General features: G+C 41.9%; 2 protein-coding genes across 5 annotated transcripts in view; both read left to right on the forward strand.

The window, feature by feature from the left end:
* The window catches only part of LOC137304707 (small ribosomal subunit protein eS17), a 135,231-nt gene that overhangs the window by 90,330 nt on the left and 22,726 nt on the right, over window positions 1-22,175 (forward strand). The window lies entirely within an intron of this gene.
* Window positions 1-22,175, forward strand: part of LOC137304706 (casein kinase I) — a 160,650-nt gene that overhangs the window by 13,516 nt on the left and 124,959 nt on the right. For all 4 annotated transcript variants that reach the window (XM_067973378.1, XM_067973380.1, XM_067973379.1 and 1 more), the window contains exon 2: window positions 17,795-18,208. In XM_067973378.1, the coding sequence (XP_067829479.1) occupies window positions 18,019-18,208 (190 nt within the window). In that variant the 5' untranslated portion in view covers window positions 17,795-18,018. The remainder of the gene's footprint in view (window positions 1-17,794; window positions 18,209-22,175) is intronic.

A 22,175-nucleotide genomic window follows, 5' to 3' on the forward strand; every position in this document is an offset into this window, starting at 1 on the left:
TTTTTCTTGTGGGGGAAAATGGTGCCTTTGACAGTATGGTATTAAAAAAAAAGGGATGGTGATTGACCCAACCTGCATTATAGGGGAAGAAATGTTCATAGTTAGGGACGGGGCTTCGGTATTGCTCTGATATTCTGAGGTGAAGAGATGCTGTGAAACTGAAGCTGTTTCACGCTGAGCTGGTTCAAACGATGGAGGTGGAGCATGTAACTGCAATATTACTGAAGTATAAAGGCTGCAAATTCTCTTGCATGTTTCTCAGATCTTTGTCGGGTCCAGGAGATCTCGTAACCTTGATTTTGATGGCTCGTCTGATTAAAAGACAGATTGTGCAGCTCACTCCAGCATCGTCCTGTTCTTACTCCACAGACCTAGGTGTTTAAAAGATGTTTCTATGTTGAAAACATACCTTTAATATTATCCTGACAAATAGCATATTTTAATGGAAATTGAATCCATGTTGTGTGGAACGTCTGAGCTTGTGTGTTTCTCTGTGTTCATACCTGCTTTTTTGCTTTGTGACCTGGTCTGACCAGCCCCTCCTCTTCACAACAACAATTTGCATTTATATAGCGCCTTTTAACGTAGTAAATCACCCCAAGGCGCTTCACGACGCTCCTTAAAACCTTCCTCTGACCAAACTTTTGGTCACCTGTCCTAATATCTCCTTATATGGCTCCTGTGAAGCGCCATGGGATGTTTTATTACGCTAAAGGCACTATATAAATGCAAGTTGTTAAATGAATATGATGTGGATAAATATTTGAAGCAGAGGAAGATATAAAGCTGTGGGGAGAGCAGGGCAGTGGGATTAGTTTTGGGCTGCTCTAGAAAAGAGCTGGCACAGATACGATGGGCCAAGTCGTAGCCTTCTGTGCTCTAAACTTCAGTGGTTACATAACATGAAAACTTTGCACACCCATTGTGTTTTACTGTAACCCTTGTGCAAAAAGTGCCTATAGTGCAGCTGCTTTGAATACAGTACTGTAGTGTATCAGCCCGTGGCTCAGTTGGTAGCACTCTCGCCTCTGAGTCAGAAGGTCGTGGGTTCAAGTCCCACTCGAGATTTGAGCACAAAATCTAGGCTGACACTCCAGTGCAGTACTGAGGGAGTGCTGCACTGAAGGAGGTGCCATCTTTTGGATGAGACGTTAAACCGAGGCCCTGTCTCCCCCTCGGGTGGATGCAAAAGATCCCATGGCACTGTTTCGAAGAAGAGCTGGGGAGTTCTCCCTGGTATCCTGGCCAATATTTATCCCTCAACCAACATCACTTTTAAAGAAAAACAAATTATCTGATCATTATCTCATTGCTGTTTGTGGGAGCTTGCTATGCGCAAATTGGCTGCCGCGTTTCCTACATTACAACAGTGACTGCACTTCAAAAGTACTTTGGCTGTGAAGCACTTTGGGACATCCCGAGGTTGTGAAAGGTGCTATATAAATGCAGGTTCTTTCATTCTATAGTAGGTTGAGTTTAAATTTCACTATGGAATCAACAAATCTGCTGGATTGTTGTAAAAACCTAACTTGTTGACTAGTGGCCTTTAGGTGAGGGAACCTGCCACCCCTACCTGACCTGGCTTACACGTGAAACAGATAAGGAAGGCCATTCGGCCCATCTTTATTAATCATACCCAGCGCATCCTAAAGTCCCCCCATTGTAACATCGAATTGCTTAAATAATTAAGTTACTTGGACTACTTTATGTGGAAGTTTGTTCCACATAAAGTTATATAAGGGATTGGTGAGACCGCACCTGGAATACTGCATACAGTTTTGGTGTCCATACTTAAGAAAAGACATACTTGCTCTCGAGGCAGTACAAAGAAGGTTCACTCGGTTAATCCCGGGGATGAGGGGGTGGACATATGAGGAGAGGTTGAGTAGATTGGGACTCTACTCATTGGAGTTCAGAAGAATGAGAGGCGATCTTATTGAAACATATAAGATTGTGAAGGGGCTTGATCGGGTGGATGCGGTAAAGATGTTCCCAAGGATGGGTGAAACTAGAACTAGGGGGCATAATCTTAGAATGAGGGGCTGCTCTTTCAAAACTGAGATGAGGAGAAACGTCTTCACTCAGAGGGTGGTGGGTCTGTGGAATTTGCTGCCCCAGGAAGCTGTGGAAGCTACATCATTAAATAAATTTAAAACAGAAATAGACAGTTTCCTAGAAGTAAAGGGAATTAGGGGTTACGGGGAGCGGGCAGGAAATTGGGCGTGAATTTAAATTTGAGGTTAGGATCAGATCAGCCATGATCTTATTGAATGGCGGAGCAGGCTCGAGGGGCCGATTGGCCTACTCCTGCTCCTATTTCTTATGTTCACATGTTGATCGCTCTATGTGAAAAAGAATTTCCTGATATTAGTCCTAAAATCCCCTAGTTTTACTCCCCCTGTTTAATATTCTAGATTTACTTTTTCTCTCAACAGCCTTTTATATCTCTGTGATGACCTGCCTGACCTCACCTTTTTCCAGGCTGGAAAATTCCCAGTTTCTCCAACAGTCTTTCCTTTTAACACAGAGTCTGGGGATCAGCTCTGTGACTCTTTCCTGCACTGCCTCCACACCACATGGGCTGACTCTTAATGCCTTCTGAAATGGCCTAGCAAGCCACTCAGCTGTGTGAACCATCGCCTGGAGAGAGGCAATAAATGTGGCTCGCCAGCATCGCCCACTTCCCAACGACTATATAAAAAAAACTCTCCCACACTCGCCAATCTGCTTTACTGAAATCCTTCATCACAGTGATGGTACGGACTGTCCCTGTGAATTACTGTGTGAAGGAGGTGCAATTATCAATGAATATTTAGCAAAATAGTAAATTTAAAAAAAGGTTTTAAGGCTTGAAAGTTTTTTTTAAAAACCTATTTCCTGGCACACTACTAAGGTGTGGAGTAACATATGCTGTGAGGTCAAGTTTGACATCATAACATTTGTAAAATGATTGATGTCTGTGTGTCTTATTACATAGAATGCACAGCACAGAAATGGGCCATTCAGCCCAACAAGTCCGTGCCAGTGTTTATGTTCCACAGGAGCCTCCTCCCTCCCTACTTCATCTAACCCTATCAGCACATCCCCCTATTCCTTTCTCCCTCATGTGTTCATCCACCTTCCCCTTAAATGCATCTAAGCTAGTCGCCTCAGTGTGGTAGCGAGTTCCACATTCTAACTATCCTCTGGGTAAAGAAGTTTCTCCTGAATTCCCTGTTGGATTTATTAGTGACTATCTTATATTTACGGCCCGTAGTTCTGGTCTCCCCCTTCAAGTGGAAACATCTTATCTACATCTACCCGATCAAACCCTTTCATAATCTTAAAGACCTCTATCAGGTCATGCCTCAGAATTTTTTCTGGAGACAATAACCCCATCCTACTCAATCTTTCCTGATGGGTATAACCTCTCAGTTCTGGTGGTATCCTAGTAAATCTTTTTTGCACCTTCTCCAGAGCCTCTCTATCCTTTTTTATAATATGGGGACTGTTCACAGTGCTCCAAGTGTGATCTAACCAAGGTTCTGTACAAGTTTAACATGGCTTCTCTGCTTTTCAATTCTATCCCTGTAGAAATGAACCCCAGTGCTTGGTTTGCTTTTTTTCAAATGTGTCGCTACTTTGTGATTTATTTTTTCTGTACACACAGATCCCTGAGCTCTTCTACCCCATTTAGACTCTTACTTTCCAAGCAGTATGTGGCCTCCTTATTCTTCCCACCAAAATGTAATACCTCACACTTTTCCATATTGAAATTCATTTGCCAATTACACACCCATTCTGCAAGTTTATTAATGTCTTCCTGTATTTTGTTGTTGTCCTCTTTGGTATTAACTATACCCCCCAATTTGGTGTCGTCCGCAAATTTTGAAATTGTACTTCCGATTCCCGAGTCCAAATCGTTTATGTAAATAGTGAACAGGGGTCCCAGCACCGATCCTTGTGGAACACCACTTCCCATCTTTTGTCAGTCTGAGTAATGACCTTTAGCCCCTACACTCTTTTGTTTTGTAGCCAGCTTGCTGTTCATTCTGCTACTTGTCCCCTGACTCCACATGCTCTGACCTTAGTCATGAGTCTACTTTGTGGTACCTTTTATCGAAGGCCTTTTGAAAATCCAAATATATTACATCTACTGCATTACCCTTGTCTACCCTTTCTGTTACTTCAAAGAATTCAATAAGGTTGGTGAAGCATGACCTTCCCTTTTGAAATCTGTGCTGACTATTCTTTATATTTTTGGGTTCTAGATGTTTTTCTATTACATCCTTGAGTAAGGATTTCATTATCTTTCTTACCACCTGGGCTGATTTTATTTCTCTCTTTAAATATAGGAATCACCAGTCCTCTGGCACTATTCCCTTTTCTAATGATTTTTTATATATATGTAATTGTGCCTCTGGTATTTCATCCTCAACTCCTTTTTAATATGCGTGGATGCAGTCCATCCGGACATGGGGTTTTATCCTCTCTAAGTTTGATTAGTTTATCAGTTATCTCCCCCTTTCTATCTTAAATGTCTTTATAACTTTTTTGATCTCTTCTTCTAATGTCATGCCCACCATGTTAGTCGTCTTGGTAAATACTGAGGCAAAGTAATTATTTAATATTTCTGCCATTTCACTGTCATTACCTGTGAATTTATTGTGTGTATCCCTTAGTGGCCCTCTCCCTATCCTGATTTTTCTTTGTTATTTGTGTCAGTAGAATACTTTACTATTTCTTTTTATATTCCTTGATGACTTAATTTCATAGTTTCTCTTTGCCTCCCTAATTGTTTGTTTTTTTAAAAACTTTTTTCCTGACCTTTTCGTATTCCCCTTTGCCATCCTCCTTTGTTGTCTATATACTTAGTGTATGCCTTTTTTCTTTAGTTTCAATTTTGCCCTTATTTCTTTATTCATCCATGGTGAATCATTACTGGCTAGTTTGTTCTTGCTTTTTAGTGGGATATATTTCTCCTGGACTCTCTTGATCACCGTTTTAAATGTTTCCCACTGCTGTTCAATTTTTTTGTTTATCAGTAAATATTCCCAGTTTATTTTCCCTAGTTCCATTCTCATCCCCTGAAAATCAGCTTTTTTCCAATTTATTACTTTGGTTTTGGTCTGTCTTCTGATCTTCTCAATCTTTATCTTAAACCTTATTATGTTGTGATTGCTATTGCCTAGATATTCCCCTACGCTTACTTCTCTTATCTGTTCTCGTTCATTTCCCATTACTAGATCCAGCAGTGCTTCCTCTCTTGGGCTTTTTACATTCTGGGTAAGAAAGGAGTCCTGCACACATTATAAAAACTCCATTGCGTGTACCCCTTTACCTATCTCTTCAGTTTATTTGGTGATAGTTAAAATCTCCCATGGTAATTATTCTATGTCCATTACTCATTTCACATATTTGCACTTATATTTCTTCCTCCATCTCCTTTTCACTATTAGGTGGTTTGTAGTAACCCCTATTAGCGTGATCAATCCCTTTCTATCTTTTATTTCAGTCTATATGGATTCTGTTTTTCTTCTGTCCCATTTTTCTACTGCCATTATATTATCTCTAATTAGTAAAGCTATTCCACCCCCCTTCCTTCTCTATCCTTTTATGTTATAACCTGCAATATTTAGTTGCCAGTCCTGTTCTTTTATATAACCTTGTTTCAGTTATTCCTACTACATCTGGTTCCTCACAACGGATTATTGCCTCCAGTTTCCCCATTTTATTTTGGACGCTGTGTACATTGCAATACAGGCCGTTTAATTCATCTTTAATAGTTCCTTTTACTTTATTTTTAACAGTCCTTTTATAGTTTTGTACTATTGCAAGAAAGAGTTTCAGGGCTTCTTAACAGGAAGTGTAAACTATTGCATAAATCTGCATGTGCCTATACGTGATAAATCAATCAGTATACAAAGACATCCTGGCCATGCAGTGTCCCCTCTAATTCCGCAGTGATTCTTTGCAGAAACTTAAAATGTTCTGTTTGAAATGTTTCTTTGATTTATCCAACACTGAGCTGTTGAGAGAGCGATAGAGATCCGAGCTGGAATCGGACATCCGTCTAGCGGCCAGACTGCTCTGACGTTGTGACAGACGAGGACGTCTGGTGATTCCCTTGCAAGCACCTTTTGGGCCAGCTGAAATCTGACCCTGGTTCTGGGAGAGCATGGCACCAGCTCCAGCGCAGTGAGTGACACAAATGCACTCTTGGGTAAACCGCAGTAAAGCATCTCAGCTTACAGCAGCGGAACTCTTCAATTTTTCTTTCGGATTGTTATTTAAGCTGCTTCTCTTCCTTTGCCATGCGCGATCCCTGCCCAAAAGGATGTGTCTGTTAGCTGTTGCCATGCTCTGCTGAGCTCTGAAACTGGTTGCTGGGAGGTGCATGAGAACCGCCTTGGGTGTTTTTTTTTTGCTGTTTTTTTCTCTCTCTCTCTCTCTCTCTCTCTCTCTCTCTCTCTCTCTCTCTGTGAATGATGATCCCAAATCTTGTGGCTGATTGTCTCTACAAGTGGTACCTCCACCACCTGAAATACGAGCAACCCCAGGTAATTGCAAGTCGATGACCTCTGTGCTAATTTACATTATTTAAGTACTGTTTTGCTTACTGATCTTTTAGGGATTTGCAGTTGTTTGCAATTTTTTGATTTTGTTAATTCAGTGTGACCTAAAACGGTGCAGTAGCACACTGATTATAATCCTGGACTAGCAACCCAGATGTTGAGTCCAAATTCCGCTATGGCAAGTTGTGATACTGAATCCAGTAAATCTGGTAACTTGGGGGCTGGCATCAGAAAACAAAATGACTGTGAAAGCAGCTGGATTGTTGTCAAAACTCAACTGGTGCACTACCTGGCCGATATTTATCCCTCAACCAACATCACTAAAACAGATTATCTGGTGATTATCATATTGCTGCTTGTGGGAGCTTTCTGTGTGCAAATTGGCTGCCGCATTTCCAACATTACAACAGTGACTACGCTTCAAAAGTATTTAATTGGCTGTGAAGCGCTTTGGGTTGTCCTGAGGTCATGAAAGGCGCTATATAAATGCAACATCTTTCGTTCTTTACTGTCCATCCCTACCCGGTCTGGCCAACACGTGACTCCAGTCCCCCACTATGAGCTCAACTCTTAATGCCCTCTGAAGAGGCCTAGCCAGACACTTGGTTCCAATAACAGTCACTATCTTCTCTGGGCATCTAGGGATGAGCAATAAATACAACCTTGCCATCAATCGTTCACATCCTAAGAACAGTTTTTTTTTAAAAAAAGCCATTTTTGCTTGGAAATCCTGTTTAGTTTTTAAGTATCAGATTTAATAGTTTGAGATAATGCATATCTGATATTTGTCATTACTTCAGGATACTACAGTTTAAAGTGGTGACTCTCCTCCTCCCACTAGTTGATTCTGTTAATCGGTGTAGGTGGGCTGGGGTAATTGATGTACCCGGCACCCCTGGATTGGTGAGATAGTGAAGGTTTTGCTTTTTAAGGCGTTGGTTGGATGACCCACCCGCCCACCCTCTGCAGGCTTCAGTCAGGACAAATTTGGGAAAGACGGGCAGCATTCGTATTAGTGAATTCTTATCTAGCTTTTCACTAATGATTTCCGGCTTTCTTTAAAGGTGCAGTCTGCAAGCTTGGTACTGCACCCTTCTGTTCCCTTTGGAGTGGATTATAAAATTGGACAGTGTCTCGGGTGATTCTGCCTGGTATTCTAACTGATCTTTCTCTTCACACAAATAACGCAATGCTGTCTACCATCCTATTCTGTCTTTGTCCTTTCACCGACGTCATCTCACCGCTGCCACATGCAGCACTGCTGCAGCGTAACAGTCAGAAGTTCAGAAAGGGATGCTGCCCGGCTGGCAAAGGCACTGTGTGACTGAGTCTTACAGACCAGAAGCCCCAAGTTCGATTTCTGTTCTGTTGTGTGCTGTTTGCTGACTTCAGAAGAGTTGGCATTAGGAGGTGCTGCATTTGGCTGCAGCACTAGAATTGGGCCTCGGTGCCAAATCAGTCACAATTCCGGCTCCTAATCACCATCCAATGATTCTTGCGATAAAATGCACATGCCTAGGCATTGGATGCTGTCAGACCCACCAATAGCCTGCTGACGCAAGCTGCCGAGGCCCTTGTATGAAGAATGGGCACCTGGGTGGGATCCTGGGGAGCAATCGAGGATCTGTGACACTGTACCCCAGCAGGAGAGAAGAAAATTGTCAACCTCTTCTCCACCCCTCAAAAAAAATGCTATCTAAAAGCTAGGAGGAAGTAAATCAACAGGAAGTGTTAGTGAGCGATTCTAAGGTAGGACTTCAATACTTGGGTTCTGCTGATCTTAAGCTGAAGCGTTGCTAGTTGTATACTGACACTTTTCTGACTCTTTTTGGGGTCGTCTGCTTATTCTGCTGGTAAGACTTGGAACGCTCTTGTGTAGGTGTGAGATTGGCATCATTCTCAGCTAAATTGTAATTGGTTAAGTTTTTTAAAAAAATTGGCTCTTCAATACAGCTGGTGAAAATTAAATTCTGCTGTCTGCTGCATCAAAGTTCAGAAGTTGTTGCGACACTTGTTTCATACATTGGGTACGATGTGTGCACACATTGAGCTGCACTAGTTTAGTCTGAGAAATTTCACTTTAGTTTGTCTTGCCTGTGGAGCTCGAGGTTTAGCCTTGTGGAGCTTTAGGTTTAGCCTTGCTTTTAGTTATAGTTTTCAGAAGCAATCGAGTCCTCATCTTAGTCTTTTAAATGGGACGCAGGAACAGAGAGACCTGAGGATTCACGTACACAAATCTTTGAGGGTGCCTGGACAAATTGTTAAGGCTGTTTTTTTTTAAAAAAAAGCATACGGGATCCTTGACTTTATAAATAAGAGTACAAAAACAAGGAAGTTATGCTAAACCTTTTTAAGACACTGGTTAGACCTCAGCTGCAGTATGGTGTCCAATCCTGGGCACCACACTTTAGGAAGGATGTCAAGGCCTTGCAGAGGATGCAGAGGAGATTGACTAAAATGGTACCAAGGATGAGGGAATTCAATTGTGTGGTGAGACTGCAGAAGCTGGGATTGTTCTCCTTGCAGCAGAGAAGGTTGAGGGGCAATTTAATAGAGGTGTTCAAAATCCTGAAGGGTTTTGATAGAGTAAATAAGGAGAAATTATTTCCACTGGCAGGAGGTCGGTAACCAGAGGGGACAGATTTAAAATAATTGGCAAAAGAACGACATGTGGAAACATTTTTTTATGCAGCAAGTTGTAATGATCTGGAAAGCACTGGCTGAAAAGATGGTGGAAGAAGATTTAATAGTAACTTTCAAAAGGGAATTGGATAAATACTTGAAAAGGAAAGATTTGCAGGGCTATGGGAAAAGAGCAGAGTGGGACTAATTGAATAGCTCTGTCAAAGAGCCGGCACAGGCATGATGGGCCGAATAGCCTCCTTCTGTGCTGTAAGATTCTGAGATTCCATTCCCAAATTTTACTTGCACTTTAGTTTTTATCTTGGACAAATATTTAGTCTAAAATTAGCATTTTATGTTCCATAATTCTAGCCTTTCAAGGAAATCTTTTTTCTAATTAGATTTTATTAAAAAAAAGTTATTGTTTCACTTGTAAGTGTTGGGCTTGAATGAGAACCGAGGTTTTATTTGACTGTTTTAATTTGCAATATCTAATGTGAAAGTTGTACTAGTGACCGGTGATTTGGTTAATTTCAGTTAGTGCAGTCTGCTTATCGTGAATTTTACTCATTTTTAATTTTCATAAGCTTTAATTCTGCTATTGTTAGTTGATGAAATAGAATAATATTAATCAGCAACTATTTTCCTAATTTTAATCAGTGAACACCAAACCGGTTAGTTACTGCACTGCGTTGAGTTACACAACTTGGTGCAATGAAAGGATATTTCGCAGGATCATCTGCTTCTGTCAATTTGCTTGTTTTTGGAACGCATTTAACTCAAAGTACTGAATTCTAGTTGGTACAACAAATTGGTACAAGTGATGAAATGGGCTCCCAGATAGAGTGGTGGAGGCAAAAACCTTAGAATCATGTAAGAACCAATTGGGTGCTGCAGTGGGGGACTTTAGGGTCATTCTGGAAGGATGAGATAAGATGGGCAGAATGGCCTTCCTCATCTGTAATTATTTTGTGATGCCGTGTGAATATTAGTGCTTCTGCTATCGAAGGTAGAGAGGAGGAGGTGTTCATATGGGGTTTCACTTTGGTTTCTGATTGTATTTTTTTCTTTTAGCATGCTAATTTTGTATTTCACTATAATGGCCTTGAGGTAAGTAAATCCCAGACTACTCCTGATGCATTCTGTTGCCCCAAAAAAACATAATCGGGCAAAACTTGAAATCCATTAAAGTTCCGTGCATCAGTCAATGTTAATGTAATCTTGTAGTCATGACTGTCAAATCTAGACAATATGGACTTTCCCTGAAAAGACCATCTTGGGTGGCCATTTTGAATCTTATTGCATGATGTGATAGTGTGGCTGCTTGGATTTTTGGATAGCAATGTTTAAGCGTATTGCACCACTGGAAGTTTTCTTTTAATCACTTGGATTCTTTCCCCTGTACTCCTCCTCTGTTGCCCATTACTGCGTTGATGCAATCTTTCCTCGTTTCCCAATGGATTGCTCTTACTTGGTGTCTTTCTCCCAAGGTCGCAATCCATGGCGTTGATTGGCAGGTAGCCTGCAGGGTTTGGAAGGTCTCTGTACCGTTCCTTCCGTCTTCTACGCAGCTGTGATGTAGTGAAGCTTGCCAGTTTGAAAAGGAGCTGGCGTTGCAATGACAACCAAGTCTGAGATCACCACTCCCAACCATCTGCTTCAGCCCCTAATTGCTTGAGCAACTATTCTGCCCTCAAGTTTCCCCTTTTAATGCCTTGTTAAATTTTTATTAAGAAGTAATTCCCCAGCTCATCAGTATAATCCACAGATTGCAGTGCAGTATGCAGCACCGCTTTAAATCACAGTTGTGGTAGTTGAGCTAGTTTTCAATCTTCTCTGTGAGATGGCCCATGCAGATCCCCCTACCGCAGACTGAGGGGCCGCGTGGGAATCGTGAGTTAATTGAGTGAAGGCACTTCCCAACTTTTGGGTCATGGCCAAGTCTGTTACTTATGCTGTTGCTGGTTTCAAATGCCAATAAAGCAGCTGAAACGTAGTAAGGAAGGAATTCAGTGGCTAATGGGAGCTGTAAAATAACCATTGGCCTCTCCCAGAAGTGCCAAGCTGGCAACTGTATCCACCCTATATCAGACTGTTGGATATGATGCTGAGCATGATAATTCTTGATGTGCCTTCAGTTGCCTGGGTCTCTCTCGAATTCCCTTCTCAAAGCCCACTCCACCTCCCTCCTCTCCTTAAAGCCATCCTCTTTGACCAAACTTGTCGTCATCTCTCCTAAATCAATCTTTGGTTTGGCATCTGTGTTCCCCAACACCTCTGTGGTGCTCTGGGATATCTTTGAGTTTTAAAGATGCGATATAATTGCTTGTTATAGTTCTGGTAGTAGTAATGTGTGTTTGATGTCACTCTCTCTCCTCTTGAGTCAGAAGCCACTTCAGAGACTTAAGCACGTAATCTAAGCTGACACTGCAGTGTTAGAGGTGGTCATTTTTTGGATGAGACGTTAAACCGAGGCCCCTGTTTGTCCCCTCAGGTGGACATCAAAAATCACATCACGCTATTCGAAGAAGAAAAGGGGAGTTCTCCCCAGTGTCCTGGCCAATATTTATCCCTCAACCCACATCACTAAAACAGATTATCTGGTCATTTATCTCATTTGGGGACCTTGCTGTGAGCAAATTGGCTGCCACGTTTCCTACATTGCAACATTGCCTACACTTCAAAAGTACTTAATTGGCTGTGAAGTGCTTTAGGACTCCTGAGGTCATGAAATGTGCTATATAAATTCAAGTCCTTCAGTTGTTTGTTGCCAGTTTGCTGACTCCCCCACCTGTAAGGCACCCCTTGCTCTGTGGTTGTCATTGGACGTGTGAAACTGTCATTGCAATGAAAATAATGCTTGGCTGTTCTTTCCTTTCGAAGCTGCGAAACCACAAACTGGTGTAATTACTGTTGCTCTTAGCCACAGAGGTTCCAGTATTACACCCTCCTGTGCTTCCTGTGATGATCATCTGACTCACAGTTACCTTTCTTTGGTCTCCATGTAATTTCAGGACTAATTTTACCTGTCGTTGGCCTTGTTTTGTGTTTTACATATCCTCATGCGTTTTACCTGTTCCTGTTATTTTCTAATGTAATTACATTTCTGGTTCAGATTACGTCCCCAAACCATCCTTGCTTTGTTCCAGTGGCATATGATGTCTTCTGAACTCTCAGTTGAATAGCTGTTAAGCTGCACACACCTAACTGAATTCCGTCATTGTTTAGAAGTATGCTCGTTGAGCTCTAAAGTATCGTCTCTCCAAAACTCAGCCTATGGCATTCAAAAAGTCAAAACTTGCTGAATGGTTTAGCAATGTTGGGTTTCTGGAGTCTGTTTTAGGAAACATTTTACTCCCAGCCTATTGTTTTGGGTCCCATGATTCGTAACATGATATGATATAACCAAACATACATTAGACAAATGACCTTCAGTGTGGAGGTCTCCCAGCTGGGATGGCAATGGATGTCACCGTTTAATTGGGGGGGAGGGGAGGTGAGGCGGAGACCACCTTTCCCACTCCCGAGCAATGCCACATAACCACTGCTGTAAAGTGAATGTGGGTCAAAAGCTGCTTCCTCCCCAGGTTGGATAGTCGAACTGACGCTCGGTTTAGGTTCCCACGTTGAAAATTGACCATTTGGGTCTGTTACCAGAAGGCTGTTGGTGCCTTTGAGTGATGGTGAAAATTGGAATGTAGAAAATTGTTTTGTTTTCTGGCTCCTTCCTACATTTCATTATCCTAAAATATTGCTCTGTTTTTGGTTATGGGAATAAAACACACACATGCTTTTAATCATTTAAGAGCACAATTAACAAGTCACTGAAAAGGTTGAAGCAGTAGTTAGTCTGAGATGACCCCTTTTTTGTTAGGCATAGTTGATCTCTCTAAATTTACTGGTTTAAATCCATGGTGCGTTCCATTTGGTATAAAATCATGGCGTGTTCTGCAGTTTTAAATGTGGTTCAGAAAGTGGAAATTGGAGCATTTTTATATACACAGTCTACTGATAATTCAAAATAATGTTTTGTGCCGAAATTTGAATGATCTAATAAGTTGAATTCAGCAATGTAAATAACATAGCACTGAATTTCCATTTTCCTAAAATAAATTGGAATTATCAGATAATTTGAATTGAATGACTTTAAATAACATAGGAACAGGAGTAGGCCATTCAGCCCCTTGTGCCTGCTCCGCCATTTGATAAGATCATGGCTGATCTGTGATTTAGCTCCATATCCCTTAATACCTTTGGTTGCCTACTTTCTTTAAAACCCTAGGATGGAAACCATCTGGTCCTGGGGATTTAAGAGTAGACTATATCTAATCCAGTACCACTTGGTTGTTATCTGTCTTTAATCAAGTTTTTATCTCCAGTTTTAAACTGCTAAACCACATATCACTCCCAATGCTGTTTTATAACTTGGGTGTCAGCTGTGGCTCTGTGACTCTTGCCTCTGAGCCACAGAAGATTTTGGGTTCTAGTCCCACTCCAAAGACTTGAGCATGTAATCTAGGCTAACACTTCAATGCAGTACTGAGAAAGTGCTGCACTGTTGGTGCTGTCTGCCCTCTCAGGTGGACATAAAAGATCCTATGGTACTATCCAAAGAAGAGCAGGGGAGTTCTCCTGGCTAACATTTATCCCTCAACCAACACCCAAAACAGTTTATCTGATCTTTATCACATTGTAGTTTGTGGCAAATTGGCTATTGCATTTCCTACATTACAACAATGACTCAGTAATAGCACTAAAGAGTGACAAATCCCCAGGACCAGGTGGTTTCCATCCCAGGGTTTTAAAGGAAGTAGGTGAGCACATTGTGGATGCCCTAACTCTAATCTTCCAAAGTTCTCTAGATTCAGGAACTGTCCCTCTAGATTGGAAAATTGCACATGTCACTCCGCTTTTTAAGAAACGAGAGAGAGGGAAACCGGGGAATTATAGACCAGTTAGCCTAACATCTGCTGTGGGGAAAATGCTGGAGTCTATAATTAAGGATAGGGTGACTGAACACCTCAAGAATTTTCAGTTAATCAGAGAGCCAGCATGGATTTGTGAAAGGTAGGTCGTGCCTGACAAACCTGATTGAATTTTTTTGAAGAGGTGACTAAAGTAGTGGACAGGGGAATGTCAATGGATGTTATTTATATGGACTTCCAGAAGGCATTTGATAAGGTCCCACATAAGAGACTGTTAGCTAAGATAGAAGCCCATGGAATCGAGGGAAAAGTACAGACTTGGTTAGGAAGTTGGCTGAGCGAAAGGCGACAGAGAGTAGGGGTAATGGGAAGGTACTCACATTGGCAGGATGTGACTAGTGGTGTCCCGCAGGGATCTGTCTTGGGGCCTCAACTTTTCACGATATTTATTAACGAATTAGATGAAGGCATAGAAAGTCTCATATCTAAGTTTGCCGATGACCGAGATTGGTGGCATTGTAAGCAGTGTAGAAGAAAACATAAAATTACAAAGCGATATTGATAGATTAGGTGAATGGGCAAAACTGTGGCAAATGGAATTCATTGTAGGCAAATGTGAGGTCATCCACTTTGGATCAAAAAAGGATAGAACAGGGTACTTTCTAAATGGTAAAAAGTTAAAAACAGTGGATGTCCAAAGGGACTTAGGGGTTCAGGTACATAGATCATTGAAGTGTCATGAACAAATGCAGAAAATAATCAAGAAGGCTAATGGAATGCTGGCCTTTATATCTAGAGGACTAGAGTACAAGGGGGCAGAAGTTATGCTGCAGCTATACAAAACCCTGGTTAGACTGCACCTGGAGTACTGTGAGCAGTTCTGGGCACCGCACCTTCGGAAGGACATATTGGCCTTGGAGGGAGTGCAGCGTAGGTTTACTAGAATGATACCCGGACTTCAAGGGTTAAGTTACGAGGAGAGATTACACAAATTGGGGTTGTATTCTCTGGAGTTTCGAAGGTTAAGGGGTGATCTGATCGAAGTTTATAAGATATTAAGGGGAACAGATAGGGTGGATAGAGAGAAACTATTTCCGCTGGTTGGGGATTTTAGGAGTAGGGGGCACAGTCTAAAATTTAGAGCCAGACCTTTCAGGAGCGAGATTAGAAAACATTTCTACACACAAAGGGTTGTAGAAATTTGGAACTCTCTTGCGCAAACAGCAATTGATACTAGCTCAATTGCTAAATTTAAATCTGAGATAGATAGCTTTTTGGCAACCAAAGGTATTAAGGGATATGGGCCAAAGGCAGGTATATGGAGTTAGATCACAGATCAGCCATGATCTTATCAAATGGCGGAGCAGGCACGAGGGGCTGAATGGCCTATTCCTGTTCCTATGTAATTCATTGGCAATAAAGCCCTTTGGGACTTCCTGAGGTTGTGAAAGGCGCTATATAAATGCAAATCTTTATTTCTAGAAGACGACTTGTTGTGAAACTCTGCCCGTTTTATTACTCACCCTCAGATTATGTAGGTGGAGAGCCCACTCATTTCTCTCTCCTACTTTATAATTAAACGTTACAGATGTGGAGCAGGTTGCTATTTAAGATACTGTGATAAGTCGGGTGTTGATTGGGAAATGTCAGTGGGAGCTGAGCTTTCAGAAAGTTCCTTTCCCATACTGAGAAACTTGCAATATAGCCACTTATTTATAACTGACAAATCCTTCCCTTGCCAAGACAGACCGCCCGAAGTGAGACATTACATTACATTATCACCGTAGCTGCCTCCGTTTTGACAGAATGTGGTCAGTGTAGTTCCATGTTACTTTGGGGACGGGGCTGTCGCTGGATGATTTGTTGCAGTATTTAACAATTGCTCTGTGAAGAATGCCCCATTATTTTTCAGTGGCAATTAGCTGGCTATGGTTCATCTTGATTTTATATGGAGAGTATTGAAAACACAAGCCATTATGTCAGTAATTGCAGCGTTGCCGATACTATGCTTGTACCCATTACTTTCTCTTGGAAATAGAATCTCCTTTTATGATCTTAACTCCATTGTGTTTGGTCACAGACTCTCTATTGTGGACTGCAGTTGTCACAGTAAGGGAATAATTGATTGCTCTACATTTGTGATGGCTGAAGTTCATTTGGATTATATCATGTGTCGGATTGTAGTGACAAAATATATCCCACAGCAAGCCGATCCCATAGTCCCACAAAAACATTTGAGAAATTTGTAAGATATAGAGAGAATAATGAATACCTAGGAGAAAATTCAAGGTGTTCGAACAGTCATTTCAACTGCGTAGTGAGATCATAGGGTTGCTTTCGCATCTTCAGACTCTTCTCTTGGAGAGAATAGTATGAAGTAGTGGAAGGATTCGCAGGCTGATTAACAGTCTGACAGGCTGCGAGGTGAATGCCCCTTCCATGGCCGTAACCATCTTTATACTAGCTGATTGGGTGGTTAGTCCTATATGGCAGGTTGGTTTTATGGATTCTCACAACCCACACGGGGAGTGGGTGGGTGGGGGGGGGGGGGGGAGGCCACCGGACACGAGTATCCTGCTGGATATCAACCCAACATTCAGAGCTGGAGCTTCGGTCTCCACTTGCCGAGATTGTCTGGAACGGGGTTCGAACCTGCACTTTCTGATTCAGATTCAGGAGGGAAAGCTACCACTAAGCCAAAGGCTTGCTCCTATCCTAGTACTAAACATCTATTATTACAAATAAAAGCACCTTCAGGAGTCCATGAATTACTTTTGTTTGAATTTTTGAAACCCATCCCCTCCTGGCAGCAGGTATTCTGGGGAATGTCAATGACCAGTATACTTCAAAGATGGTTGACGCCTATCGTGTATTAAATCTTGCTTATAGCGTGCATTTCCTGTGACTGTCACATTTACTTCCTTTGAGCGTCACATCTACATAAAATTGCATAGAATTTTACAGCATAAAAACAGGCCATTCGGCCCAACAGGTCTATGCCGGTGTTTATGCTGCACACGAGCTGCCTCTCTTTACTTCCTCTCACCCTATCAGCATATCCTTCTATTCCTTTCTCCCTCATGTACTTATGTAGCTTGCCTTTAAATGCATGTATGCTATTTGCCTCATCCACTCCATGTGGTAGTGAGTTCCACATTCTAACCATTCTCTGGGTAAAGAAGTTTCCCCTGAATTCCCTATTGGATTTATTAGTGATTATCCTGTATTTATGGCCCCTAGTTTTGGACTCCCCCACAAGTGGAAACATCTTCTCCACGTCTACCCTATCGAATCTATTCATAATCTTAAAGACCTCTATCAAGTCACCTCTGTCCTTTTTCTGGAGAGAAGAGCCCCAGCCTGTTCATCCTTTCCTGATGCGTTTGCTCCCCGTGACCGTCGCGTTTGCTCCCCGTGACACTTTAGCTGGCACAATTTAGATGTTAAGACTTTAGCCTATCCTCTGACTCATCCTGAGCAACGCCTCAGGGAAGTTCTGATGTAATCACTGCGAGTTTGTTTAAGGAGAATTGACACTCAACTAAGTAATATTGGTCTGCGTATATATGGAATGTGCAAATGTCATTTTAACAAAATGGATCACCCAAATAGAATGTCTTAAATGTGGTTTCAATGTAATACTTTGGTTGAATAAGGAATTATGAATTAATTTAATGTAATTTTGTTTTTCAGGGTTCATCTTTACAGTGCCAATGTGAATGAGAAGCACCCATGAGGACGGAAGCGATTAATTTGTTTTCCTGGCGATAAGGGGATGGCTATCAGATCTGAAGGCAGCCATGCTTTTCAATGACCGTCTTTGACTGTACTTACGGACTCAGCATTGCCCACCAAGTTGGCGCCTCGAACGCAAGTGCTCTGGACTTCCTCCAATCAGCAGCGAGCATCTGCCTGCTATGGAAACTAGTCGTATAAACAGAGACCGAGAGAAAGTGGAAGATGCTCGACGGACTAGCAAACAGACAGCACGGAGTCCACACGGTGCTCGCCCCGGCACGAACCAGTCATCTGGAGTTCTCATGGTTGGACCGAACTTCAGAGTTGGCAAGAAGATTGGATGTGGCAACTTTGGAGAACTTCGATTAGGTAAGAACAGCCCTTCAATCCACAGTCATATATTTTCTTGGCTTCTTTTAGTTTAACTACCAATTTTTTGGTAGCTAATGAGCAAAATACTGGCCAGTACCCAAATAGGCTGCCATCTGTGACCTCGAGCTGTTAGCCAACTTGACTGTATAGTACAGCCCTCTTAATAGGAACTTCTAACACTTGGTGAATGAGAATATTTGCTCAGGGATTTACTTTTGTGCCCCATTATGCTTTCTTCTTGAGAAAAACTTTTCCACTTTGATTTTTTTCCCCCCTTCCTGTAATTTTCTGTGATGCACACCTTTTGTTATTGAGTTGGGGGGAGGTGGGGTTGGAGACGTGGGCCTCTGCCAGTGACCCCCTAGGAGGTGTGTGAGATGGCATGGGTGTCTACTTCAAGTGTTCCCCTGTAAGCTCCCCAAGCCCTAAAACCCATCCTGCATGCTTCATTCTCCTAAATCCGGCTTGCTGTGCCTTTCTCCACCCACCCTTCCTTTGGCGGGCGAGCCTTTAGTTACCTTGGCCCTATTCTCTGATGCTCCCTCCCTAAACCTTTCCCTCTTTAAATCTCATTTCTACAGCCAAGCTTTCGCTCACCCCACCTAATCTGTTTCTAGCTTGGTGTCTTGTTCCCCACGTCCTTCTGTGAAGGCACTTGGGACGTCCCTTTATGTCTGAAGAGACTATTCAAATGCAAGTTGTTCATAGTCATTGTCGGCATTAAGGTTACAGTGGCTCAGTGGGTAGCACTCTCATCTCTGTCAGAAGGTTGTGGGTTCAAGTCCCACTCCAGAGGCTTGAGCACAAAATCTAGGCCGACACTCTAATGCTGCACTGTCGGAGGTGTCACTTTTCGGATGAGACGTTAAACTGAGGCCTGTCTGCACTCTCATGTAAAAGACCCCGTGGCACTATTTTGAAGACCAGGTGTCCTGCCCAATATTTATCCCACAACCAGAATCCAGATTATCTGGTCATTATCACGTTGCTGTTCGTGGGATCTTGCTGTGCGCAAATTGGCTGCCGTGTTTCCTACATTACAACAGTTGACTACACTTCGAAAAGTACTTCTTCAGCTGTAAAGCGCTTTGGGACGTCCTGAGGTCATGAATTGTGCTATATAAATGCAAGTCTTTCTGTTATGGTTCTCATGCCGTACATGACTAGAAATACATAGAAGTTACAACACAGAAACATTCTATTCAGCCTAACCAGTCCGTGTTGGTGTTTACCCTCAACACGAGCAAATAGTTCGAATCACATTTACTCTTTTCCTTCATCCACCTATCCAATCTAATCTTGAATGTTGATATTGTTTCTGCCTCAACCTCTAACGCTGGAAGTGAATTCCACAGCCTCATAACTCTCCTGCCTTCTGTTCTAAATCGCTTACATTTAATCCTGTAACTGTAACTCCTCGTTCTTGACCTTTTCAAGTAGTCTTGACTGTGAGGCTAGGCTGATGACCAGATCTCAACCTCTGCTTCCAATGGAAAGCAAAGGAACTCTGTACAATAATTTCAGGCGTGATCGTGTGCGGCTACTCTGGGGTGCAGCTTCGGTATGTGGCACTGCCACATTGCCCTCCTTTATGGTGCTTTTACCATCAACTCTTGTGTTCAACACTTCGACAAGAAGGCCCACTACCACCACCTTGGGCAACTAGGGTTGGGCAATAAATGCCGGGCTTGCCAGTGACTCTCTCATCCCAAGAACGAATTTTTAAAAAAAGAATATTTTTGTTACTATAACCTCTCAAACCTGTAAAAATGCTTTAGTGAAAGGTGGACAACTAACGGCTTTATTGACTCCTGCTTCTATTGGTGCCTCACAGTTTCTGTTGGAGGAAGGAAGTTTGGATCCTGTGCAGTAATCAGGTGGCACACCTCGTTTTTAAAGCTGTAAATAATTTTGTGTATGTTTGGATCATGACTGGATCGAGCAGCTGTGTTGTGTGATTTTGCTGTCGAATGCCAGCTCCCTTTTTGTTCCTGCCATAACTAGAAAACCTGTACTATTTAAAATTAAATCTGTTTACAAATCAGCGGTCTTGTGCTTCCCACATACTTCATGTAGCCTTGCTCATGATACAAATGTATTTTAGAATCCCAAGACCTGATTTTCCAACTATTTTGCATCATTTGACTCTGGGGGAATTTTTTTCTTTTTGTGCAAATCTCGCATCCAGCTTTGCGAAAAATTATTTTTGAGGGTTTGACAGTACAGAACAATGGCAAACTGAAGTGTGCAACTTATAACCATAGGCTTACCATAAGTATCATAGGCAATGGAAAAAAAACAAGAACGTGCGTTTATACAGCGCCTTTAACGTAGAAAAACATCCCAGGGCACTTCACAGGAGTGTAATCAGACAAAACCTGGCAGCGAGCCAAAGAAGGAGATATTAGAATCCCACTAAGATATTTTTGCAATACCGATATAACATAAGTGAAGAACCCAGCTCAAACACATTTACTTCCTTCCTTCCACTGGCTTTGACATTTCCCCTCAGTTCATAATCCTGCTCCTGATAGCTTCTTTTGACAAGTTCACACATACAAACCCATACTCTCGCCAATAAATACAAGCAGGGCAGAACCTTTCAATAGCAGCGGTTATTCAGAATACTGTAAGCATCAGTGAGTTTCAAGATTCCCCTGGAGAAGCATGTCCATCACAGATATGTGACATGAATTGAAGCTGTGGGAATTTATTTTGGTAAATGTTCACATTTACTATCTTAATTTTGAAGTAGAGGACGCACAGGTGACATTCCCAGTTTCAGGTCACTTTATTCCACACAACTTAGCTTCTGTTTTAAAAAAAATCCTGTTACGTACCGTATAGTGGCTGTCACTTACCTGTTACTGGAAAGCAACAGACAAGAAAATTAACAGACGTGAAGTCTGGTGGAGTGTTTCTCGCTATAAATAAAAAAAAAAGTGAATTTAGATGTCGAACATTCTGACTTCTGAATAAGTTAGTGAGTATTATTATCCTGGACTCTTACTTCCTGTCCTCAACATGCCAAACGTTGTAAATTCATAAATGGGGCTTTTAGTGAAAGGCCAGGGAGCCTGACTTGTTTCTCTCTAACCTCACTGGCATATTATGACACAAGGTGAAAGAGTCCCCTCTTGAAAGCCATTATTGCAGTTTGAAGGGGGTGTGGGGGTTGATAGTGATATAATTGCCCTTGTTTTCAAATCCTTCAATGGCCTTGCCCCTCCCTATCTTTGTTACTTCCTCTAGCCCTACAACCCTCCAAGATCTGTGTTCCTCCATTTCTGGCCTCTTGAGCATCCCCGATTTCCATCGCTCCACCATCAGCTGCCTAGGCCCTAAGATCTGGAATTCTCTCCCTAAACCCCTCAACCTCTCTTCTTTTAAGACACTTCTTAAAACCTACCCCTTTGACCAAGCTTTTGATCACCTGTCCTAATGTCTGCTTATGATGTCAGATTTTGTTTCGTCACTCCTGTGAAGCACCTTGGGACATTCTATTACATTAAAGGCGCTATATAAATGCAACTTGTTGGTTTGCTTGTGTCTAAAATGGTTGCTTAGTTGTGCCAGAGGAATAGCCTGTGAAGCAATATTTACTCGTGTTTCATCTTGATGCTGAATATTATTCAATTAATTATTTACTTGTATGGAAATCTGAGTTAGATTGCGTTTGATTTATTACTTGAATCTGTGACCTTTGCACTGCTCTGGAGAGAGCACTGGTGAATAATGAAGGGGAAGCTGGAAAAGTGCTTCAGTGAACAGGAAGGGGGAAAAGGGAAAGGGTCTGTATGAGTGAGCCAACCCAGCACCTAGTGGAATTGGGAATATTTTATGTCCACAAAAGTAGAAAAATATAAATTCTAGATTTTCATAGAAGTAGGAAAAACCAAAGATTGTTTGTCAAACTCAAATCAAGTATACTGTATTTGAATTATTTTTGTACATTAAGTGCAGT

The sequence above is a fragment of the Heptranchias perlo genome, chromosome 38 (genome assembly GCF_035084215.1).
Source record: "Heptranchias perlo isolate sHepPer1 chromosome 38, sHepPer1.hap1, whole genome shotgun sequence".
Taxonomy (NCBI): domain Eukaryota; kingdom Metazoa; phylum Chordata; class Chondrichthyes; order Hexanchiformes; family Hexanchidae; genus Heptranchias; species Heptranchias perlo.